Source organism: Acinonyx jubatus, chromosome D4 (genome assembly GCF_027475565.1).
Source record: "Acinonyx jubatus isolate Ajub_Pintada_27869175 chromosome D4, VMU_Ajub_asm_v1.0, whole genome shotgun sequence".
NCBI classification, from domain to species: Eukaryota; Metazoa; Chordata; class Mammalia; order Carnivora; family Felidae; genus Acinonyx; species Acinonyx jubatus.
This window is the reverse complement of record NC_069391.1, coordinates 32,725,798-32,751,835: the sequence shown is the minus strand read 5'-3', so window position 1 is coordinate 32,751,835 and position 26,038 is coordinate 32,725,798. Positions and strand designations below refer to the sequence as shown.

Below are 26,038 nucleotides of genomic sequence, written 5' to 3'. Positions count from 1 at the left end.
CGCGAGATCGTGACCTGGCTGAAGTCGGACGCTTAACCGACTGCGCCACCCAGGCGCCCCAAAAAAAAACCAATATTAACATGCATCTGTTTCCAGTCATTTGTACAGAAAATGTGCTTTGGAGACCTTCATTTTTAGATTCCAGTGAATTGGAAAAAATAAAGATTCCAGTGAACTGGGTATTATCCAATACACAGAACCAACAAAATATGAAATGTGCACACAGGATCTCCCTGCCAGAATAGTAAAGGAACCTGCTGCCTTACGCATACAGATCTTCCTCTACTCACAATGGGTCGTGATGAACCCATCGTAAGTTGAAAATATCCTAAGTCGAAAATGCATTTAATACATCTCACCTACAGAACATCGTAGCTTAGCCTAGCCCACCTTAAATGTGCTCAGAACACTTACATTAGCCTACAGTCGGGCAAAATCATCTTAACATGGAGTCTGTTTTATAATGAAGCATTGAATATTTCATGTAACTTATTGAATACTGTCCTGAAAGTGAAAAACAGAGTGGTTGCATGGGTACAGCATGGTTGTCGCTGTATTGGCTCTTTTTGTTTGTTTGTTGTTTTTTGTTTTGTTTTGTTTTTTGCTGTATTGGCTCTTTACCCGTGTGGTCGCTGGCTGGCTGGCAGCTGCAGCTTCTTGTTGCCGCCCGGGACCACGAGAGAGGATCAGAACGTATATCCCCGGCCCAGGAAAAGATCAAAGTTCAAAATTTGAGGTACAGTTTGTACTGAATGCATATCGCTTTCATACCATCATAGAGTCAAAAAATCAAACCATCATCAGTGTGAGACCATCTGTATGGACCCTGGACTATAAATGGGACCACACAATTAAAGCTCACCACTCAAAACGGAGCCATGCCTTCATCCTTCCTGTAACATACATACCTGAGGGAGACAAGGTTTGTTTCATAATAGCATCTTGGTTTTCATTTTTTTCAAGGTAGATATACTTTATTTATACAGTAAACATGCAGAAATGTGTTCTTGCACATGTTTTTTGAAACCTGACTCCCTGTTTATCTATACACACCTTTTTTTTTACCCATTTTTTAACAGAGACATGAGCACACAATCTATTCCACTCTTCTCTTTTTTATAAGAAAGAAAAAGTGCATGTGATGGCAAATGATTCATATCCTTGGTGCTGAGGAACAATAGGGAGTGGTGGGGACCAGGGCAAATGGCAGACCACTTTCTTAACTGAAAGTAGCAGCCCCTTTTCAATGCCAATCAACTGTTGGCACAGGGAATTCAGGCCCCGTGTTGACAGGTTTTCCAAAAATTTAAAAAGAAGCCAGAAATCTAGACTTTAATGTAAAATCACTTAATTATCAGGTGCCTGGGTGGCTCCGTCATTAAGCACCTGACTTTGGCTCAGATTGGATCTCACCGTAAGTAAGCTCGAGTGCCACATAGGTGAGCTCAAGTCCCGCTTCCGGCAAGCTTGAGTCCTCCTTGGGTGATCCCTACTTCTCTCTATCTTTCTCTCCCTCTCTCTCTCTCTCTTCCCTTCCTGTGATTCTCTCTCTCTCCCTTGCTTACTTGTGCCCTTTCTCTCTATATATAAAAAAATAAAATAAATAAAATCACTTAATTATCAAACATTTCCAACTAATTTAATTTTGAGCTTGTCACCAGACAGGCCAAACAAAACCTGTGGGCCAAATTGAGCCAATGGCCACCAGTTCACAACTTCTGGTTTTAACAGTCAAATAGAACGAGCCATAGACCTATTACACAATTGTAGTTGATGTGGCTCTTTCTAAGCAATGTAGAAATATATTCTAAGTTTGAGGCCTAAGAAAGTCAATTATATTTCCAGTTGATGTGATACTTTATAAGCAATAGAGAAATATAGAACTAAGAGACCAAATTCCCTATGGTTAGTGATTCATACTAAAATAAGAATGGCTGCACGTGGGAGAGAATTCATATTCACAGAGAATATGAACCGATGAAGAAAGAAGACTGAAGCAGACAATTTTGTTAGAATGTGCTTTGGCTCATGAGTTAATTCCACGTGGGGCCATCCTAGCTCTATGGCTGCTTTGGCTGCTGGTGCCTCAGCCTCTTGAAGGCTGGGTTTGGGGTTTCGCCTCTCTTGCAGACATGCCCCTTGCCAGAATCTCGCCACCATCAATTATAGACGCTAACATTCAGTGAGCATTATCGTGCACCAGACACTGATAACTGCTTTGCATCCCAGGAACATCTTCATCCTTCCAAGAGCTGATAGGAAAAACTCATTGTCACCTTTGTCTTACAGATTTGCCCACATTTCATATAGCTCATAAAGAATGGAGCCAGGATTCGCCAGGCAGCATGATCCCAGAGTACCAGTTCATAATTCCTACCTTCTCAGGGACCTCTTGTTTGTTAAGAGGTGTATCTCTCTTGTGACAGGTAATTCACCACCTTTAAGGATCTTCTGCAACATTTCAAGACCTACCCATTTTCTCCTTCTCTTATGTGTCTCTGCCCTTACCTCTGACTTGGTAAATTGCATGGCCTTTCTGAGCCTCAGTTTCTCCATCAATAAAATGGGGACAGGAGGGAGACGGCTGGATCCGGTTTCGCAGGGCTCTGTCCATTGTAAATGTTCTGGGATTCCACAACGCTCAGGGAATACCCATGATTTCAAGTCCACATGCACACACCCATCAGCTGGTTTGTCATTGAAGGTCTTGGCTCTGTAACACTTCCCTGCCCACCAGTACCCTCTGCAACCCAGGAAATTTTTATCCATTTATTGCTTGAGAGTGTATCTCTCTGAATACTGCCTTCCCCTTCCTCCAATGTATCCCCCTCAAACTCTCCTCAGACCCAGAGCCAGGGTGAACTTCACTCTCCTCTTGAAGCCTCTCCAGCTTTCTCCAGGACGTGCTGCTCTCTTCCTGTTCTGAAGACTGTTCATATTAATCCCAGATCTGTAGATATGTGCAGCATTTACAAGCGACAGAGCACTGTGGTGTGCAAGTTGCATATCAAGAGACCCACAGCCCAAGTCAGGATCATCGTGTCTACTATACAGATGAAGAAATAAAAAAAAATCAGAAAATGTCAGGATTTGCCCAACTTTACTCTGTAGCCCAGACAAGAACTGGACTGGAAACAAGCTCCTGACCTCGGGCTGGAGCTCTTTCAGAGCCCTCATTGCCCATGCAGGCATTAACCCTGTCATGCCGGAGTGCTGCGCATCTCCAGTGGGTCTAACCCTCTGTTCTCGTGCAGGTAGGTGACTGAGTGGTGGAGAGCATGGGTATCGGCAACTGTCACGCATAGGTTGGGCATGTTTTAAGCCTCGGCTTCCTCATCCATGAAATGAGGATCATTGCAGTACTGCCTTTCCAGGGTTGTAGTGTGGATTAAATGAGGTAACACAGGTATAGGTATTTTCTGCTTTCCAAAAGTTCCCATTTTGCCACTTTGGTTTTACAAAAGACCCATGGGAATACCTGTTCTCAGTAACTGAAAGAAATCTGAAGAGCAATTTCACTGTTGCAGAAAAAAGGAGCAAAGCGAAAATAGCGTTCAGTGTTTTGGGCAAGCTGTTAAAGATGTGGCAAGCACCCCAAGAGTGTGATGGGCCCCAGGAGACATCTCAGCATCAAGCCGCTGCAGCTTTCAGCTGTAGCTTTCGACTGTGTCTGTGAGCATCTGTGTTTTATCTCGAGTTATTTTGGGCATCATTAGCAAGATGTGTCCTAAGATTTCAGAAAAACCTAAGAGGGGTAATTTTTGGGGGTCTGAGAATGCTAAAACTTTTTTCCATATAAATTAATGGTAATTGCTTCTTCACTCTACACTGCTTTGGCTCATGAAAGATTTCATAGGCCCACTGCACTTTCTGATAGCGGGCGGAAACTGTAAAGCATTTAGCGCAGGGTCTGGGAAATAATCAGCACTCAATAAATGTTAGCTAGTATACCCGTCCCCTCCTATCTCTGGGGGCCTAACTCGGATTACTAGAAATGAAAACCAGGAGCTGACAACAGAGCCATGGCCCACGGTGGCTCCTTGGTGCGTCAGGAAGAGCCATTGCTGGGGCTTGCTAGGCTTCGGAACTGTGCCTCCGTGGTGCCTCCTCCCACCCCAAAACCTTACTCTGTGGTGCCTGGTAATCATAATAAAGAGCCACCGTGTGGGGGGTTGGCCAGTGCCAGACCCTGTGCTAAGCCCTGTCCCCGTGGGATAGTCACACATACCAGGGATGGCTGAGACTGCTTCCCCTCTCCCACATCATCATCGTGCCTGGAGAGGTGTCTCACCTCAGACTCTCACCTTCAGGCACCCAATGTTTATTTGCATTTCTAGCACCAGGTATTGTTTTAGCCAGCTAACAAAACAAATGTATCTTCTTGCCCTCCTGAAACTTACATTCCCATGCTGGGAGTAGGGGGGTGGGGCAGGCAAGTTATACAGCAGAAAACCTTGGAAATATCAGATACGTTCAATTTTTTATTAGGGTTATCTTTGTGGCATGGATTTGTATATATCACGGGGCCATTTCTGGGCATTCACGTGGGGTTCGTGTGTCAGGCGTGCAGGGTAGGCACAGCAGTTAGGAGCTCAGTCCTTCTGTGTGCCCTTGTATATTCTCCCGGCCTCTCTGAGCCTCAGTTTCTTCATTTGTCATTTAAGGAAATCACAGTGACTCCAGCCTCCCTGGGCTGTTGAGAGAATTCCATTGGTCCATGAAAGGAGAGTGCTTTGGCCGAGGGGCAGCTCAGACCGGGACAGACGTTAGGGCGGGAGGGAACGGAGTCCCGCTGACCCAGACGGGCGCGGGCACGGGGCTTTTCTCGAAGGTTACATAAGGCGGCCCGGGGTGGCGGCCGCGGCCGGGAGCGCGCGTCCGTCGAAGGGGGAAAGGGGCGTGGGGACGGCAGCGGCGGCCGGGACCCCCGGGGCGTGAGTGCGGCGCCGCCGGCCTAGGTGGGCGCGGCGCGGCGCGCGGGCGAGCGCAGGGCGCGGCGGAGTCGGGTTTCAGAGCGCGGGTGACTCAGGGCGCGGGCCGGGAGCCGGGAGCCGGGAGCCTGCCCGCCGCCGCCGCCGCCGCTGCCCAGCGCCGCCTTTGTTCGCTGCAGGAAGGGCGAGCGCGGCCAGCGCTCAGCCGGGCGCACAGTGCCTTCGGGGGACTCGGCTGGCCTGCGAGATGGCGCCAAGGTAGGACTCGCTTCCCCGCGCCCCGGGCCCTCGCCCCTCCCGCCCGCCTCACCTTCTCGCCCCCCACTTCTTGCAGGAGGAACGGACGGTGGTGGCCCCTGCTGTTGCTGCTTTCGGTCTCCGCGCTTCTCCCCTCTGTCACCCGGACCCGCTCCGCGACAGGTAAGCGACCCGGCCCGGGGGTGGCCCCGGCTGCCTCCGCGCGCCCCGGGGAAGTTGGTTTTTGGCGGCGGGCGTGCCTGCGGTGCGCGCTCATTCCTGGACATAAAAGGGAGTCCTCGCCGCTCTGTGCGCACGGGCGCTCCCGGCGCCGCTTCCCCGGGCGGTGAAGGGGATGCGAGGGGCGAACCGGGGTCCCTGACCCGTCGGGCGGGTGGCGCGCGATCTGGACGCTGTGCAGCTAGGGCGCGGCCCCTGCAGTCGTGGGCACAGAGGGACTTTGGAAGTACGGGGCAGCGCCAGCGGCTCCGAGGGGACAGTTAGCTCTAGCTCACCCGGAGCCCGCACGCCGGTCCTGCGTGCCGGCTGGCTCATTGTAAGGACAGGTCTGGTGCCCGCTCTGCACACAGGTGCGGCCGCGTGATCGCTAGCAGAGACACCTGGCGCCTTTGCCGCGCAAGAAATAACGGGACTGAATCGCCTCGATGCCTAACTTACCCCTGAGTTAGCTGAAGGAGTCCCATCCATGGTGGGCAGTGGCGCCCAGGGTGGTGAGAAGAACTACCGGCGGGGAGCCAGGGGATCTGGTCCCCTTCTGTTCCACAAGTCTCACTTTCCTCACTAGGACCCAGAGCAGGGTGGATGACTAGTAGGGTCTGAGTTAAAACAGATTTTGGTTAAGTTGTGTTAAGGCTGCCTGGGCTTGAAGCGTGGCTGAGTTAGGTGACCTTGGGCAATGGATTTCACCTCTTCGTGCCTCAGTTTCCTCACCCCAAAAAACGGGAATAATTAGACCACCTTTCCTCATAGGGATGCTGTGAAGATTAAACGAGGTATTAGAGGTAATACGCTTTCTACACTGTGGCACATACTAGGCACAAAATAAGCGATAGAAACTATGGGTTGGTCCTTGCAATAGCTGTTAGAAAGCAATGCAGGCAGTTTTTACAGAGGACACTGAGGATGAGGGAGGGTTAGGAAATGGCCTGTCCAAAAGGCAGGACTGGAGCCCGGATCCTAGGCTCCTGTCCTTCCACCCTCAGCCCTTTCTCCATGCCGAGTTTGCAGAACTGTGTTCTCCAAAGGGTCCCACCCCTCCTGGATTTAGGAGATCAGTACACAGCCTGGACAAAATACGTGTCTGAGGAGAAGGGGCAGCAACCTCTCTCCCTTTGAAGGACACTGAAGATTGAGGGGGTGGCCTGGGTTAACTCTCTGTATGCCAGAGAAAGCCTGGGGCAACCTAGACCATTGTCTCCTTGGCCTCTGGCCACTTTTCCCACCGGAACATCCAGGCTGGCATTTCTTGTAGATCAGAGGGCAGAGGGAGCACAGTTCTGGCTTCTCAGCGCCATGCCCCATGTCGAAACGCTGCACTTTCCCATGTGATATAGGGCACTGCCAGCTCAGCGGTAGAGGGCGGCCTGTGTTTCATGGGCTTTCGTGACTTTTGCTGCAACCCCTGCCTCCACAAGGAAGAAGATTCTGGGCAAAGAGACTTTGGTGTTTCTTTCTCCTCCTGTGTTTGAAGGCTCTCCTTGATGTCAAGTCAGTTGTTAGAAACAACGCAGAGGAAGCCCTGTTCCCGTCGAAAGCGTTAAAGGGAGTGGCAGGAAACCGCCAGGAGCTGGAAAGGGCCACGAGAGGGCCATCTGCAACCGATGGGTATTCAGTGTCCCTCTGGGCCTCTGCAGAAACTCTTAGACATGTAAGCTATCCTCCTGCAAGCCCAGTTTTGCATGCCGTTTAATAAGGCCAACACTTATAAGCAAACCACTTTATATGCTCAGGCAGAGGTGTGGGCATGTCCGGGTTACATTCATCCAATCCTCAAAAGTGCTCCAGGAGTCAGGGACTGGGACTGTTATCTTTGTGCTCCAGATAAGGAAACCGAGGTCCAAAGTCTCAAGGCTTCCCAACTCTAGAGGGTTTTTCCTGGCCTGCCCTGTTTGAAGAGATCCTCGTCAATGGGACCCTATCCCCTATACCGATCCTCGTGCCCCTCGTGTGTCATGGCTGAGCTAGTAAAGTTACAGTGTCATTGGAACACCTGCTATTTTAGCAGATAAGAAGGTGGTTTTAGGGGACAAGGGCAGCGGCTTCCCAAGTTATTTGTTCCTGTTAATAAAATCCCGATATGTGCAAATTAGTCACTTTTCTTTATACTGTTTTATTGTGAAATATAATATCCATTCAGAAAAGTGCACACAAAAATTACAGCCCAAGTGTTTATCACAGAGCAAACAGCCACATAACCCAGGTCAAGAATAGGAGAGCCCCAGAAGCTTATGCCCCTTGGATGTGACTGTTCCCTCCTTGCCCTCAGAGGTAACCATCACCTTGACTTTTATGGTGATTGCTTCCTTATTCTTTAGAAATAACTTTAGTACCTAAGCATGTATCCCCAGATTCTACAGTTCCACTTGAATTTGAACTTTATACATGGCTTATTTCACTGCATATTCAGTTTTCAGATTTGTCTATACTGTTGTGTGTGGCTGTAGTTAATTCATCTTTGTTGCTGTATAATTTTCTACTGTATTAACATACTGTACATCATCTATTCATTTGTCTCCAGTATTTGGGTTGTTTCCATTTCGGCAGAGACAGTGGTGGGTTTGCGAACATTCTTGTACATGTCTCAGGGATGTGCACATATCCCTGTTGGTTCTGTGTCTTGGAGTGGGGTGCTGGGTAACAGGGTGTGTTCATCCTTCAACTGAACAGACAGTGCCAGACCATCTTACACTATGGTGGTACTGAGGTGCGTGGTCACCCACTGGGTATAAGAGTCCCCATTTCTTCAAATCCTCAACAGCACTTGATCTTGTCACTGGGCTGAATTTCAGCCCTTCTAGTGAGTACATAGGAGAATCTTACTGTAGTCTTTTTAAAAAAAAACATTTTATTTCAGTTCCACTTATTTATTTTGAGGTAGAGAGAGAGAGCATGTGGGAGGGGCAGAGAGAGAAGGTGAGAGAGAGAATCCCAAGCAGGCTCCACACCGTCAGCACAGAGCCCAGTGTGGAGCTTGAACTCATGAACCACGAGATCATGACCTGAGCCGAAATCAAAAGTCAGATAAAAGTCAACTGAGCCACCCAGATACCCCTTACTATAGTCTTAATTTATGTTTTCCTGATATTTAAGTTGATTACCTTTTCATATATTTATTGGACATCTGGTTATCCTGGTTGACTTTTTTATTGAGGTAAAATTCACATAACAAAACTAGCCATTTTCACATGTACAATTCAGTGGCAGTCGGTCCATTCAAACTGTTGTACAGCTGTCACTTCTGTCTGGTTCCAAAGCATGTTCATCTCTCCAAAGAGTGAAAAACATTATTTCCATGAAGTGGTCACTCCCCATGGCCCCCATCCTCATCCTACTAGCCCCTGGGAACCACTAAACTGCTCTCTGTCTCTATGGATTTACCTATTCTGGATCTTTCATATAAATGGCATCATAAAGTATGTGCCTTTTGTGTCTGGCTTCTTGCACTTAGCTTAATGTTTTTGAGATTCGTCCATTTTGTAGCAAGTGTCAGTACTTCATTCCTTTTAATGGCTGAGTAATATTCCACTGAATAGATATACTACAATTTGTTTATCCATTCTTTCATTGATGGGGATGTTGATTTGTTTCCTCCTTTTAGCTCTTGTGAATAGTGCTGTTATGAACATTTGATACAAGTATTTGAGTACTTGTTTTCATTAATTTGGGTATATATACTTAGCAGAACTGCTGGGTCACAGGGTAATTACATGCTTAGATTTTTTTTTTTTTTTTTTTTTTTTAGAAATTCCCAAACTCCTTTCCACAGTGGCTGTACCACTTCACATTCCCACCAGCAGTATACAAAGGCTCTGATTTTTTTCACATCCTTGCCAACACTTTTTATAATTACAGTCATCTTAGTGGGTATGAAGTGGTCCCTCATTGTTTTGATTTGCATTTCCCTGATGACTAATGATATTGAGCATCTTTTCATGTGCTTTTTGGCCATTTGTAAATCTTCTTTGGGGCAAATCTGAATGCTAATCAGAGCCAGTTTGGGTTTTTCCTCAGATCATCTCACTCTTGCTCATGGCCGTCTGATATGCTTTCCTGAAGGAGAGCAAAGTGGGTAGGAATCATACCTGAAACCCCCATCTCTGGCCTCTGCCTTACCTGTGCCCTGGCCTGTAGTGAGCTACTGTTGCTGACGTGCCATTAGAAATTACAATGAATATAAATGATTATAGTGTTTTAATTACTGGGTAAACTTGTTGGTTTTGTATAAAGTGGGCAATTCCTGTAGTAACATTCTGTGCCGTGTGTGTGTTTTACAGCAGAGTGCAGGCTGAAAGCTCCTGGCACACTGAACCAGCCACAGCTTCCCATGCAGTGCTGGGATTTTGTAGTCTCTTTAGCTTTGCACATGATGTGAACTAATCTCCCTGTCTGGAGTACACTTTCTTACCTTCTGTCTCTCTTTAAGGCCTAATTCTACCTCCCAGCTTAAATGGCGCTCTGGAAGAGGCATCTCTCTGGCCAAGCTTTCTCATCACTGAACTCCCCATTCCCTCATCTCTCTCTTCCAGCACCAGCATTGTCCCCCTGTACTGTCAGTATGTTTATTTCTCTCTCTTTACCATGGGAGCACCTTGAGGGTGTGGGTCATGCCTCATTTGTCCACGGTTGGCCACTTGGACTTTGGCTCTTTTGTCATTATTATAAACAGAGCTGCTGGGACCATCTTCTGACAAATGATCTTTGTTTTCTTTTTAGATTATTATTATTATTTTTGACTAGATTACCCCAGACTTACTTTCCCATCAAAGAACAGAAGTAGTTGCACGTTTCTTACATATTTAGATAGATCTCTCTTAGATACAAATTTAATCATTTTCCTTCCTCCTTTAATTGCTCTCACTGGATTCTCACTCTACATAAGATGGGGGTCATGCTCCTTGCTGCAGAGGGCCCTTTGTGGCTTCCCGGTCTCCAGCCACACAGAGCCCCTCTTGACTTGGGCTCACCCCAAACCACCGGTAGCTTGCAGAATGAGACATGCGATGTCGCCTCTGCATCTCTGCATAGGCTGGTCACTCTTTGAGAGAATGCCTTTCTTCCTGTCCACCTGGCAACCCCCCATTCACCCTTTAAGCATCCTCTCTGGGAAGCCCTCCTCTGCCTGGCATGTTGGGTGTTTTTCCTTTGGGCTGACACTGTTTATCCACTCGTCCCTTGGTCCCAGGGCTTCTCAGACCGGACCGTGACCACTGATGATTCGTTTGCCTCCCATGCTACATGGGAAGCTCCAAGAGGCAGGACTAGGTCTTTCCAACTCTGAATCCCAGAATGCCTGAGCGAGCATTCAGAAAACCCTTTCAGTGAATCAAAGAGAGAGTGAATGGGTAGGTCCAGGTCATGGTCTGGAGAGAACGCGCAAATTTACCATATCATCTGTGGATTGTCATTCGTCTCGATTCTTCCACAGCTCTGCCAACTCTGGGGTGACCATGGCTGAGTAATGAGGGTGCATTATGGGGCTTTTAGGTTTTTCTCCTTTAGTGACTTTAATAACTAGTTAGGAATTTATGCTAATGTTACTTTGCTCTTTATTTTCTTTTCATTACATCTAATTGCATAAACAATTTGTTTTCCTGTTTATCCCCACTCATCTTATTCCTAGTGGCCTCCATTTTGTCCAGAGTTGTACACTTATCTTTTCTCTGCTAGCTAAATATATGAGTTTGTTTTCAAGGTTTCCTTTAATGTCTATAGCTTGACCTACTTAAAACGGACCATAAATTAGGTAAATTACATAGATTACATAGGGTATAATCTGAAGTCAGTTGTTTTTTGTTTTTTTTTTTCTTTCAAAATGGTACTCAGGATTCTCCAAAACACTAATTAAGATGTGAGCTATTAACCAATTATCATGTTGCTTCTGGTTGTCGTCATATACGTTTGTTTCTTTAATGGTCAAAAATTTTTTCTCAAACCTCTACTTTGGTCACTTCCCTGTACCTATGCATGTGCGTGTTTTTTAAATCCCACATGGTCTTCATGATCGTTGCTTTAAAAAATATTTATTTTGTGGGCAGGGGGAGAGAGAGAGAGAGAGAGAGAGAGAGAGAGAGAGAGAAAATCCCAAGCAGGTTCTGCACTGTCAGTGTGGAGCCCAACAAACTGTGAGATCATGACCTGAGCTGAGTCAAGAGTCGGAGGCTCCACTGACCTAGCCATCCAGGAGCCCTGATCATTGTTGCCTCGTAATATATTTTAAAATCTGGTAAGGGAAGTCACCCCTGTCTCGTTCATTAAGCCATACATTTTTTAGTACAGACTGATTTATCACCCAGGTTTTTCATGATATGATTGGATACTGGGAGTGTTGGCGAGGTGGTGAGCAGGTGAGGGTTATCAAAGAGGAAGAAATCTTACAGTGAGATTCAGTTGAAGATGCTAATGTGCAATAAGGAGAATGGATGGCAAATAAGGCTTCAAAGTCAGAGCAGCAGATCATGGGGCCTGAGCTGCTGCTGTCGACACAGAGCCCAGAGGAGCTGAGATGCATCAGAGGCGTTGGGAGGAGCAGGTTTGCTGGCTGACCACCTTCCTCTGTTCCACCCCAACTCAAGAGAGAAAAAGTCTATGGTTAGAGCAGAATCTGGGAGAAGGTCCAGACCTATTATTGGGCAAGATTTAATGAGGGAGTTATGAGGCTAGGGTCACCTAATGAGTGCATCCCACCCCTTATCCCCATCAGAACTCAATTTAACTCAGTGCAACCTAATCTAGTACAACCCACCTCAACCCAACCCAAGCCAAGCCAACCCAAACCGAACCAGTTTTATCCAACCCAGTTCATTTTTGCACTTGTTGCATGGCATGGATGACTTAAGATTGGACAGGGAAGAAATCTGTTCTGAGGGTCCGCATATCTCCCTCAAATGAGCAGGATCCCTGAGTTCAGGTATTAGGGGGCCCCTTCCTGGGTTTGGAGGAGCTTAGCTAGAGTCTGGTGTGCAGGGAGTAGCCCTGCCTTAAGTCTCTCCAGGAGTCATCCTTCCATCACTGAGGCACTCAAATGGAGCCCAGCTTAAAAGCCCCATCTACCACCAGGAGGGCTTTTTCAACTAGTCTTTTCACAAAGCAAACATCTGCTAAAGTCTTTGAAAAACTTCCCTGTTCTGTGTTCTGGCTACTATAGAGATATATACATTTGTAGATATATAGATTTCTGTCTTCTTCCCGTATTTCCTGGCCGCCTGCTCTCTCTGAGACCCTCTGGGGTGGGTGGTGGGTGACTAAAAAGATGCATTGGACTGAGCACCCGTCCTAGAGGGACTCAGCAGAACTGACTACTGGTTCAGTAGTAGAGACCAGTGTGCAGCAACAGCTGGCTTAAATGCTGGGGAACTGATCCTGTGTGTCCTAATGGAGGTGCAAGCAAGCCTCAGCACTACCAAAGTAGGGGTGTCTATTTCCGCCAGAAGATGGGGCAGGCAGGGGGAGGGAAGCAGCCTTTGAAAGAGGAGACTTATTTTTTCAATGACGTCAAAAAGAATTGAGAGTAAAAAAAATAGTCATTGTAAAAACCTAGGGGGTGAAAAGAGGTCATAAATGTCACATATTATCTCATGACTCAGAGACAGATGCTGCTGACATTTGGTGGACAGTTTTTCAAAGTTATTTGCTGAAATATGCACATATGTTATAAAAAGAATAGATCATTCTGTCAACATTGTGTTGTGTTGCTCGGCATTTTTTTCCTTAGTAGTCATCTAAACACTTCCTCTGGGACACTAAATATTATTTCCTAACATCCTTTGTAATTTAAATAATATTTCATTGTACGTATGCCCCATTATTAAACTAGCCCCCTTATATGCCTTCAGACTATTTCTGGCTGTTCACTGTTATAAACACTATCATGATGACCCTACTCTTGTAGCTCTGCATTTGACCTTTTCTGCAGTTATTTCCGAACGTAAATTCCTAAAACAAATTGTTGGCCCGATGCATGCTCATTTTGAAAGTTTCTGTCGCATTCTTTGGGAAGGTGATAGTAATTTGCACTTCCCGCAGCAGCACACAAGACTGGCTCACCCCTCCTTTATCTGCTGCTGCTGTTTCTCTAATCCAAAAGGAGAAAAGGACAGCAGGTAAAGAGACAGTGCTGCATTACTGCCTCATATCTTCCTTAGTTGAATGGAGTCAGGAATCCTTCCTCCCTTTTTCCCTCCTGCTTCATTCATTCATTTTGCACATGCCTTGTAAGGGCTGGAAGAGAAGAGGATTCTTCAGGGAATTGGAGTTCCAGAGGTCATGTTCAAGGACCTTGGTGGTTCTCAACCCTGGCTGCACCTTAGAATCACTTGGAGATTCAGAATGATGTGATGCCCAGCCTTCCCCACTTCTAGGATTCTGAATTCCTCTAGGGTGAAGTCTAGTCGTTGGCGGGTTTGAAAAGCTCCTGGTGTGATTCAAGGGTGCAGCCAGGGTTGAGAACAAACCATGCAGTCCAAGGGCCCCCTTTCAGAGGTGGAATCCCGAGTCCCAGAGACGAAAGTACCTGTCTGTGGTTGCAACACATGTGAGTGACAGAGCTCGCACTGGATCCCAGAGGGACCTTCAGGGGGTGTAGCTCAGGCATAGGAGCTCTGGGAGCCTGGGTCCTGAGTTCAAATCTCAACTCTGCTACTTCCCATTGAGTGACCTCCCTTTCCCTTATCATCCCTACCTGTAAATTGGGTCAATAATTCCTACTATGAAGACTAACAAGGTAAGCCTTGGGCCTGTAATTGGGGACCCATTCAATACCTCCTTCCTTCCCTGCTCCCACATGTCTGTGGGTTCCCTGAGGGCGGGAACCCTGTTTTATTTATCCATGTTTCCTCAGCATCTGACATGGCACCAAACGGACACAATGAGCATTTGAATACATTAATGAATGAGTCATTCAAAGCCTGGGACTGTGGAGATCTTAGTGAAAACCCAGCATTATGAACCCTTGACCATAGCGAAGTCTGTGTGTGCCTCCAGCCCTGCTGAAAGACCACCCGCAGCCCTCCGCTGCGATGGATGGTGTGGGGACCAGAGTGGGCGTGAGAGCAGGGACTGGATATAACAGATATGTCAGGGATAGCATGCATGTCACAGAAGAAAAATGAAGGTATTCTTTTGGGTGCTGGAAAGTTATAACCATTCTAGAATAGAAGTCTAGAGAGCCCAAAAGCTGGTGACAAACCGAACCCAAGTTCATGCAGTGTCAGTGGCATCATACACACAACTCCATCTGAAGTTGGGTCAGCCAGCTGCTTCTCCCCTCCCAGCCGTACATCGTAGCAGTTGGCTTCTTGTGTCTTTATTTTCAGCACACGGGTCTGTCTCCCTCCACCCTACACTGCACCGCCTCCCAACTGCAGCGACAGTAGCCTTCTGGCTTCTTGCTACTCAGATGTACCGGCAGCATCAGCATCGTGGGGGATGTTGGTAAAAACGCAGCATCTCCAGTCTCATCTACAGACCCAGTAAATCAGTATCTGCATTTTAACAAGATCCCCGGTGATTCACATGCACGTTACAGTTTGAGCAGCACTGCAGAACCAACTCTGATTATGTTACCTGTGCTGAAAACCCTCTGTCATCTTCCCATGCTGACCACCTGTGGTAGGCAGTCATGGCCCTCCAAAGGTGTCTACGTCCTAATCTCCAGAGCCTGTGACTAGATGAGGTCACATGGCATAGGAGAACTCGGACTGCAGATGGAATTCTGCTTGGTAATCAGTTGCTCTTAAAAGAGGGTGAGAATCCTCGACTATCTAGATGGGCCAATGTAATCACAAGGGTCCTTAAGAATGGAAGGGGGTGGGCAGGAGAGGAGGGCAGAGAGATGCAACGTGAGAACTTGACCGGCTTTCTTTGCTGGTGTTAAGATGCAGGAAGGGGCTATGAGCCAAAGAACACAGGTGGCTTCTAGAAGCTGGAGAAGGAAAGAAATGGATTTTCCCTTGAAGCTTCCAGAAAGGAGCACAGTCTGTTGATACCTTACTTTTTATCCAAATAAGATCTGTGCTGGACTTCTAACTTACAGAACTGTAAGATAAAAAGCTTTTGTTAATATAAGTCACTAAATTTGGGGTGATCTCTTATAGCAGCCATAGAAAATGATTACAGCACTTCTTAGCATGGCATTTGAGACCCTGGATGTCCCACCGATGCGGTGTTCTGGCTTTGTCTCCCAGAATATTCCTCTTCATAGCCTGACCTCAAACCACACAAACTCCAGAGTAGCTAGAATCTGGGGGAGGGCCACCTCAAAAGTCTAAACTGGGGACATTCTATCCCCTGTACCCCCAGTACCTAGCTCCATGCCTGGCCCCTGGCAGGTACTCAGGCAACGCTCACTAAACGAATAACCTGATGGCAGCCTGGTACATTCAGGTTACCATCAGCCATGGAGGGGTTCCCCTAGATTCAGGAGGCAAGTATGGCCACTGTGGGGGGAGGCACGGAAGAAACTTTCCCAAAGGCTCAGCTTTGATGTTCCCCTGTTCTTCTTTTGTCTTAGCTCTCTGCCTCTTTATGGGCCTCGGCTTCCCATCTGAGAAGTGAAGGGGTTAGAGCAGGTGAACCCTTAAAAGCACTGTTAGCATGAATATTATAGGATGCCTGAGTTCAGATGGCCAAATGCTGTGGCACTTGGGGAAAAGAATTGAACTCAGTGGCCCTCATCCCTGTTCGTCTGGTTGCTAGGCAGATGCCTCACTCCATCCCAGTCTGCAAGTCAGGATACAGAACTGTGCCCAACAACTGTGTGTATTTGGCACAAAGCAGAGACCAAAGCTGCCCTCTCCCCCTGTCTAGTTAAAATGCCAAATTACTCACTCTCCCACAGCAAGAAAAAAAAGGGGGGAGGGGGGCAGAAACCATTTCTCACTGCAGAGTTTTTCCATGTGACACATTTTCTAATTTTACTTCAGGTTTAACTGTCTGGAGTAGATGGCTCCATTTCAGGGTCTCCCCCCCCCCCCCCCCGCCTCTTCTTTTAGAATGTCAACTTCCAGTCTGAGAAGTGGAATGTTCTTGCTTGTTTAATATTTGCAAGTGTGGGCTGATACCAGATTACAGCTGAATGTGTTCATTTTCTCTGCTGGGGCAAGTTCTCTAAAATGCACAGCACTAACCTAGTGGTCAGATTCCTCGATTCTGGGCTCGGCTGTGGGAGCTTGAGCAAGTCACTTCCATTCTCAGACTCAGATACTTGCTGTACGAGGACAGGAGAAGCCTGGCTCACCAAGGAGACTGTGGTTGGACTGGAAGAAGTGGTTGGTGAGCCCCATTTCTAAGAGTACTGTTGGGACTTCATTGGAATTGTATGCACTTGATTTTATTTTATTTTTATTATTTATACTTTAATTTTTTAACGCTTATTTATTTTTGAAAGAGACAGACAGAGCATGAGTTGGAGGGGGGGACAGAGAGAGAGGGAGACAGAATCTGAAGCAGGCTTCAAGCTCTGAGCTGTCTGCACAGAACCTGGTGTGGGGTTCGAACTCACAAACCATGAGATCATGACCTGAGCCAAAGTCGGATGCTTAACCGACTGAGCCACCCAGGTGCCCCACACCTGATTTTACATCTGCCACCAGCTCTGTGTGGTTGTCCCAGGGCATGGACTGGCTGAGAAATTGTTAGTGCCTGGAAAGAGTCCTGCAGCTTTGTTTTAAAGAAATTGATCTTGCCCTTTCAATGTCTCTGGTGTCTAATCTCCTGCTTGCATCCATCTGCCCAGAGTCAGTCCTGTGTCTTGTCTTCTAATGGATTGTTGTAGCTGCTCCCTTGCTGGTAGGACCTCTATCTTTCCGTCCTCAAGCACTCACTGCAAGTAGAGTGGCTCATTGAAACACAGGTCCCATCGTGTCGTGCCCCCTCTTAAAAACCCTTCCATGCGTTCCATTACAGCACCTGAAATTCCACTCTCCTTGGGCTGAAGCTCCAGGCTGTTTGTCCCCTCCTATCCGTCTTCATGCCCTGGCTCCAGCCACATCAAGATACTTGCTGATCTCAACTTCACAAGTATGTTCCCTTCACTCAGCATTTGCTAGTGCCTACCTGCGGGCTGGAATACTCTCCCTGCCCTGCTGAAATCCTCTTTCGCCTTTTCTCCTTTATAGACTTACTACTCAAAACAGTCCCTGCACCAGCACATTGGCATCACCTGGGAGCTTGTTAGAAAGGCAGGGCCCCAGAGTGCCTGGGTGGCTCAGTCAGTTAAGCATCTGACTTTTGATTTCGGCTCAGGTCATGATGCCACAGTTCATGGGATTGAGCACTGAATCAGGCTCTGTGCTGACATCGTGGAGCCTGCTTGGGATGCTCTGTCTCTGCCTCTGTCTCTGCTCCTCCTTCACACTCTCTCTCTCAAAGAAAGAAGGAAGGAAGGAAGGTAGGAAGGATGGAAGGAAGGAAGGAAGGAAGGAAGGAAGGAAGGAAGGAAGGAAGAAAAAAAGGGAAAAAAAACGCAAAGCCCCAGGTTAGAATCACCCAGATGCTGGGGGATGCGTGTGTACATGGCCTTTGTAGCATGGTGGTTAAGTGCTGGGGCTGTGGGATCAGACAGAGCTGGCTGCAGTTCTAGGATTTGAACATACCAGCTGGTGACTTTGGATGATTTACGAATCCTCTTCTAGCCTCTGTTTCCTCATCTGTAGAGTGGGAGATAATAATAGTACCCATCTCAGAGTTCTTGTGATGAGGACATGAAATCATGTCCCCAAAGCTCTGAGCACAGTGCTTATACCTGATTCATTCCAGTAGGGATCAGAATTCCCTACTTGAATTCCCTACTCAAATCCGTCTTGCCAAGGATAGGAGGGCTGGGATGAGGCCATTCATCTTTGGAATCATTGACCTTCCACTGGAGGGACATAAAAAGCCATACTCTGTTGTGGGGAAAAGTGAAATATAGCTAAATAAGAACTTTGCCAGGGTGGGAGGGAGGGTGGGATACAATTAATTGTAAACTTTCAGGCCTCCTTAGACTTCACCATCCTGCCTGCCATATCTGGTAGGATTTTCATTCATTCATTTGTTCACTCACTTTTACTGAATAAATATTCATTGATGGCCTACAAGGCAATGTGGTATGTGCTGGGCATCACATGATGAACAAGACAGGCATGGTTCCCACCCTCTGGGAGCCAGCAGTCTATGGGGGACATAGACACTAAATAAATAATTGTACAAAAACCCCCTAAATATTTGTAAATGGTAAACAAATGTTAAGAAGAAGTACAGGGACCTATGAGAGCACAGACCTGGCCACTCTCATCAGCACCGGGGTGTCAGGAAAGACTCCATGTGGAGTGACATTTAAGAGGAGATGTGAGGGATGAATCGATTTAGCCAGGAAATGGGGTGGGGCTGGTGGGTTGGAAGAGGATTGGAATGTTCCAGATCAAGGGATCAGAATGAGGAGAGGGGGGAAACAGCAGCCTGTGTGCAGCCTGAGCGTGGTGTGGGAGGGGAGGCTGTGGGGGGTCTGGAGATGAACACAGAACCTCCATCCAGAAACTGTTTCCCCACACCTGGCCTCCAGTGGGGCCAACATCTTGGCTTCCCTCAGTCCCGTGGGTCCCATGCAGTGCTCATAGCCCAGGATCCATGGGCTAGGGGCCTCTGGGTCCTGCCTCCTGCCCTGCTGGTGCCTCTAATTGCAGAGAGCGAACTGCTCTAGGGAGGGGGGTCTGGGGTCTCCATCTCTTTCTTCAAATGCACAGGAGAAGTGCATTTAAGAGATTTGCAGCAAAATGATAGGGGAGCAGGGCTGGAGTGAGAGCCACCCAGAGCCTCGGCCACCCGGAGCCTGTCACAGCTGCCTCACCAACAGGCCATGAATGTCACATGGGGAAAGGATTCTAAGAATTGCCCTCTGCAGTTAGACTCCAGTTAGCCTTGGCTTTGAAAAGCTTCTTCCTGTCTATGAAATGAAGGGATTGGACCAGCTGTAAGCCCATCCAGATATGATATTATCTCTTTTGATTTCTGTCTCTCTCTGGATCTCTGTATTCTGAACGTGCATCCGTAAACACACAATGCAGAATTAATTCTCTCCCCATGGAACAGAAACAAGATCTTGGAAGTAAATAACTCTGGTGGGAAACTTTTAGAAGTCTTTATGCAAGAGAGTAACTTCTTTAAAAATGGTGGGATATACCGGGGCATCTGAGTGGCTCAGTCAGTTAAGCAACCGACTTCTGCTCAGGTCATGACCTCACAGTTTGTGAGTTTGAGCCTGGTATTGGGCTCTGTGCTGACAGCTCAGAGCCTGGAGCCTGTTTCAGATTCTGTGTCTTCCTCTCTCTCTGCCCCTTTCCAATTCCTTCTCTGTCTCTCAAAAATAAATGTCAAAAAAAAATTTTTAATGGTGGGATATAGATGATGCATTACCCCCTCCTGTCTAGGCCATTCCCCTAGAGACCGTCTCAAACTGGCTATGCTCATGGTCCATGGCTGTGTGACTGTGGCATGCAAAGCCACATTGTTTATTTTCTGCATCCACTTTACTCAGAGGTTGGTAACTTGGGGTGGGGTGGGAAGTCCAGTAATAACTGGGGAATAATTTAGAACATTTTATACTAAAAGGAACAGCACACATATATTATGGAGTGGAGTGCAAAAGTTGAGGGTTTTTAGAGATAAAGCAGGAGGCTTTAATTACGTTTCCAAGCTCTGGGGGGCTCTTTGGCTAGACCCAGATAGTCAGGAATAGGGTCCCCTCTCCCTGATGGTAGGATGCTTGAGTGGAGATGATGCTGTATATAGATTTGAGGTCCCTAACTTGTGGAGGAGGCTCAGAATTATGGCAGTGGGTGTCAGAACCCACTCTTGCATAAACATTTTCTCCATCTGCAAATGCCTAATGCACTTGTGTGTGGAAGGGGCTATTAATATTTTTGTTGTTGTTGACAAGATGAAAATTACTGCTCTCCGAAGCTCTTGTGTTAGGACTGTCAGTTCCATGAGGGAAGGAACTTGTTTGTCTGTCACTGCTGGATCTCCAGCACCTAGAATAGTGCCTGCTGGACAGCAGGTACTCAGTGAATGCTGGATGAATGAATAGCTGCGTGTATGTGTTCATGGCTGCAAGAAGCTTTCCCCTCTCGATCTGCATTTACCTTTCCAGGAATCAGTGTGTGGGGTAGCATTAGCATGGGAAGGTTGGGGGGAATGTGAAAAATGCTCCTCGTGCATATGCATACGAGAGACCGGCCAGTCCCACTCAGGCTCAGGGTTTCTAAGAATCACCCTTTGGAGACAGCCTCCTACCCAATGTGGTCCATGCCGCATAGTGGCTCTTGTGGGAGAAGACACAGTTCACCATTCATGCATGTTGGAGAGCTTGGCTCCTACAGCTCCTCTCTGAAAGGGCCTGGAGATCCCCCAAACACTTTGCCTCCTTCAAAACCCACTGGGAGCCTCAAGGACCCAGAACATGTGGGACTTTCAGGATTTCTTCATCACTGATGGAGGGGCACCTGGGTGACTCAGTCAGTTAAGTGTCTGACTCTTGATTTTGGCTCAGGTCATGCTGTCACGTCCGGCTCTGCACTGACAGCACAGAGCCTGTTTAGGATTCTCTCCCCCCATCTCTGCCCCTCCCCCGCACATGCACACGCTTGCCCTCATGGGCAGGACACACTCTCTCAAAATAAACATTAAAAAAAACAAAATAAATTATAGATGCAAAGATGAAAGCCACACAGCTGGAATACAGAAGGCCTGGATCTGGGTCTTCTGATGTGCAGGTGGGGGGCACGGCACCACCCTGAAATTCCCAAGTTCCAAGAGTGACTGTAGATGCACAGTCTGTCCCATCCCCAGGGACATGCGAGGAGAGCCGAGGGCAGGCATTCACATAAGCTCAGGTCCCTCAACTTATGGGCTGTGGCAGCATGTGGTTAGAGCTGAGCTCTGGAATCATCAGATGGATTTCAAACCCCAGTTCCGCTTTTTCTGAGCTTTGTGACTTGGGCAGATCACTCAGAGTGCCGGATTCCTCACCTTGATGTGGGATGGGGAGAGGTGGGTAGAGGTCCCACCTCCAGGGCTGTGCCAGGCGTTCAGCAAGTAATGCTAGGGGAGAGCTCGGAGAGAGCCGGAGGCAGGCAGCATGCCCTTAGTGGATGGGAGCTTCTTCCTAAACCATGAACCTCATGTTGCCGCATGACGGCATCCCTGGCCTCATCCCCAGAGATTCCGACCGGGGTGGCAGCAGCCAGGCATCAGTGTTCTAAGGCCCTCCGGTGGTGGTTTTGCCAGGGATGAGGAAGGAGCTCAGTGCTAGAGCACGCAGGCCATGAAGGCAGGGGGCACGTCTGTCCTATTCACTGCTGACTCTCCAACAGCAGCAGTGCCAGGCTTGTGGTGCTTGGTGCTTGATAATATTTACAATGACTGAGTGAATGCGTGAATGAATGCGTGAATGATGGACGAACAAGGTGTGCTTGGCACCTGACCTTGCCCTGCACCACCACCCTGAGAGCCAGACATTGGCATCTCCACGTCCAGGTAAAGAAGCTAATGCTCAGAAATGTGAAAGAACTGGACCAAGGTTACTGGCTAGTAGGCGTTGGAGCAAGGACTCGCACACAGGCCTGTCTGAAGTTCAATTCCGCGTCCTTTCCCCTGCACCTGTGGTCAGGGAGGCTGGTCCTCCTGGGATCCTCTCCCCCTGCGTCACCCTGAGTTCCGGGTTTCCAGGTAGAGGTATCTCCTGGATACTCACCTTGGAATCTCTGATTCTCCCTCCCGTTGCTCTCCACCACCCTTCCTCCAGCCAACATGTGAGGACCATGGAGCTGTATTTTCATCTAGATTAAACAAGCGTCAGCCTGTTGCAAAATATGACTTCAGGGTCACCATCTGTTCCAGCTGTTCGCCGAAACTCACGTCCCATTGCAGAGCCAAATGGGTTCCAGCATCCAGCAGGGAGCAGGTCTTTGCACAGTTGAGCAGGACAGTTTGCAGAGAGAAGCAGTGTGTTCGGTAACAGCGGCACGACAAATTTCTTAGGTCGTTTGTTTCCGCCTGCTCGACAGCACCCAAGTCATTGTACGTGTGGACCGCAGGCCCCCACTACAGGCACGCGTGCATTCGTTTGCACATTGTGCCCCTACTGTGTATCAAGCACTGGGTGGGGTGCTGTCCTGTGCCTCGCCTTCTTCAGGGTTTTGGGGAGAAGGGGCCTGGAGAGTAGACAGCTGTGGGCACCTGACATGCCATGGGCACTGGGGTGACTCACACCGTCAGTCTGGGCCCCAGTTTTCTCATTTTGGAGACATTGGACTTGTGTTTCCTGAGGTCCTCCCCCAGCTCCGAAGGCCTCCACAGGCCTCCACCAGCCTTGGTCCGTGTAGGTGAGATTTTGCAGTGCATGCTGGAAGCCTGAACTCATTCTGCCAGGCTGCTTCTCTGCCTTGGCTGAGTTCACACAGACTCGTCTGCTGGGACACCCCGGACTGCTCCCAGGGAAGCTCGATTCTGCCTGGGGCGTAACATGCCAAGTGCCCCAGAGGCTGCAGGAAAGTATGTCTCCTGCTGTTGCCAAACGACAGCCTTCGCTCCACATTCCAATTCACCAATTCCACCCTCTCCTTGGCAAGGGAAGGAAGGGGGCCTGGCTGCCAGGGGCAGCAGCTCGGGGTGAGGTAGTGATGCCTCCTAAAATGGTCAGCTGTGGCTTTCCTCAGAAACCTGCTGAGGCTCCCCGTGGCCTGTTGGATACATTTTGGTCTCCTTGACTTGACATTCAAGCTTCTCTGCAATCTGGCTCTTGTCCCCTACGTGAAAAAAATGATAAGAGTAGAAAGAGCTGGAGAGGACCTCAAGTCACCTACATTTGAGTCCCAGCCACCCACGCACCAGCTCTGTGGCCTTCATCTGTGAAATGAGATAGCAGTAGTCCCCACTTTATCAAATTGTCCTGAGATTACGTGATGCATGTTACTTTAGCACTTCTAAATCTGTATTTACCTGAGTTTGTAACTCTCTCCTTTCTGCTCGAATGCTGGAGATTATCTTAGGGTCTGTTGCTCCCTCCCCCGGAGCTGCTCACATACCCCTCATTTTCCTTATGGTGGGTTAGCTTGCGCTCTGCTGTCTCCGCCATGTCCACCTGTGCAGAGCCTTCCAGTTCAGGCCACCTGTATCAGGACTCTGCTTTGGTGTCTTGTTCCCTCTACTAGGCTCAGAGCTACTTGTAGACCAGATACTGCATCCTCTTGGTCTCCCAGAGTCCAGCCCAGAGCCAAGTCTGGACAAGGTCAGCCACTGGACACTGGTTATAGGCAAGGGCAGAACCCTCGACTGGGACCAGGAGAGGGTGAAAGGAAAGACCCCTCCAGAACCCATTCTCCCCTTGTGGCCACATCGTGGCTGGGATAATATAAATCATGACTGAATTGACCCACGTGGATAGCAGCTCTTTAAGAGATTTTGCTGACCAGGTGGTGTCACCCATGCCAAAAAATTCAAGAAACACCTGAGAATATACCTCACTTAAGAGAAAGGCTTAGAAAGCCCCAGAACTGTCAGTCTTTTAAGCTCCTCCCACCATTTGAAGCTCCTCCCATCCAGTGTCTTGCTTCCTGGGTGGGGATGGGGCTAGGGGATGCAACCAGGAGCAGGAATCTTTCTGTTCTCCCCCCAGGACCTGGAGGGCTGGTCTGTCCCATCCCATCCCATCCCAGTTGTCCAGTGGCCAGTGGCCCCAGCTCATGTCTGATACCCATATGGGCAGCTTCCCTGAGGCCTCCAGCCAAACTTCAAGACCCTAACAATATGTAAGGGAGAAGGGGAAAACTTCAAGACCCTAACAATATGTAAGGGAGAAGGGGAAGCACATGTTGCTCACATCCTCCACTCAGACCCTCACTTCAGGGAGGGAGAAGGTGGAGGCGGCTGGAATTTAGTCTGAAGTCTAAGAGGCCAGTGTATTTAAGGGAGGCACTCCCAACTTAGTGGGTGAGAGCCAAGAGCAGGCATTTTGCAAAAGACTGGTCATTCAGAGCCCTCCTGCTTAAGGGTCAGCCAAAAGGATGGGAGACTCCAGCCCTCAGGAAAGTTAGCATCAAGCTTTTGTAATATAATAATACTATTTTATTATATCTTAATAGTGGGTATCAGGTGAGAGCTAGTCTGTTAGGTGCATATTGAGCTAACGGTGCTGGTGGCATTACTATGGCAACACCTGGAGTTCATTAGACTTTTTCGATTGATGACAATAAATATGGAATGTTAGGTCAAGCCTGCAATCACTCTTGTCCAGAATCCATTAAGCTCATCCATTCACTCACATGTGCATTATTTGTTCATCCATCTATCCGTCCGATCATCATTCCATCCATCACTGCTCAGTTTTTGCTTACCCCAGGCAAGGCCCCATGTTAGAGAGGTGGGTGAAGGTGGGAGATACAGAAATGAAAGCAGAACATGAGGCCTGCACCCTCAAGGGCTCATAGGCTGGTGGGAGACACAGGCAAGTGAACAGATAATAACAGAGTAGTGAGAAATTGGAGCTTCCTGGGAAATTCACCCAGGGAGGCTTTCTTGGCCAGATGGCGTGACTCATCTGTAGGCATCCAGGAGTAGGCCCTGAGCCCCAGCTTCCCAGTGTGGCTGCAGTGGCTTCCCTGGGTGACTGTAGGCCCTTAGGCCCAGCACGGGGCACGGGGAAGCTGGAGAGGCAAGGGAAGTAGCTGTCCCATTTCCCCTGCAAGGCCTGGGCTCTTTCTGCTCTGGACATCTTTCCCTTGGGGATTGGGTCCCTTGGAGGCCATCAGCTTACTCTCGGCTGCAGAACCCTGACCTGACACACCCAGGCCCTTGGGCTAGGACTCCCAAGTCTCTTTGTATTCACTCACCGCCAGCCTGGGGCCACTTGGACATCTCAATCCACGCCCTAGGGCCCTCCTGTTGCCAATCAGTGAGATCTAGTCCCTCAGGGGACCCAGCATTCCATTAGCCTGGATAGGAAGCTGCTCATTTGTAGCTCATCACGGTTGGGGCCCTGCCTGAGTCTGTCCCCTGGTGAATGCAGCTGGAGTCCTGCCCAACTCTGTGCCTGTGTCCTGACCCTGAAGCAGACTTTTCCACTGCTGACTGCTCGGATCTCCTGCTCCATGGTTCTCCACCACCTGCCTCTGTTCCAGCCTTAGGCCACAACCTCAGCCTCCACCAGCACTGCGAACAATAGGTGTCACCAACCTGAGGGTGATCATCACCTGGAGGCCTAGTCCAAACACAGATGCTGGCCCTCGCTGCAGTTTCTGATTCAGGAGGCCTGGAGTAAAGCCTGAGAATTTGTAGCTCTGGGTTCCCGGGTGATGCTGCTGCTGCTGGTCCAGGAGCCACACTTGGAGAACCACCAGTGTTGTGGTTAAGCACATGGGCTGTGGGGCTTGAACCCAGACTATTTGGGTCCAGATCTTACCTCTGTCACTTCCCAGCTGTGTGAACCAATGCCTCTGCACCTCAGTCTCCTCATCTGTAAAATAGAGATAAGGTGACCCCTGCCTTACTAGGTTGCTGTAAGCATGACATGGCCCAATCCAGGTCCCACTTGGCATACAGTGAGCGTGCGGTGAATATATCTGTGTCCTTGGATGCTGTCACAAATTACCGCAAGTTGG

General features: G+C 48.5%; 1 protein-coding gene across 5 annotated transcripts in view; it reads left to right on the top strand.

The window, feature by feature from the left end:
- Positions 1 to 4,974: 4,974 nt before the first annotated feature.
- COL15A1 (collagen type XV alpha 1 chain) overlaps positions 4,975 to 26,038 on the top strand; it is a 107,737-nt gene continuing 86,673 nt past the window's right edge. For 3 of the 5 annotated variants that reach the window (XM_053204890.1, XM_053204888.1, XM_053204887.1), the window contains exon 1: positions 16,502 to 16,676. In XM_053204890.1, the coding sequence (XP_053060865.1) occupies positions 16,517 to 16,676 (160 nt within the window). In that variant the 5' untranslated portion in view covers positions 16,502 to 16,516. Of the gene's footprint in view, positions 5,190 to 5,265; positions 5,352 to 16,501; positions 16,677 to 26,038 lie in introns of those variants that run through there. The other 2 variants (XM_053204889.1, XM_027039532.2) reach the window with 2 other exon arrangements.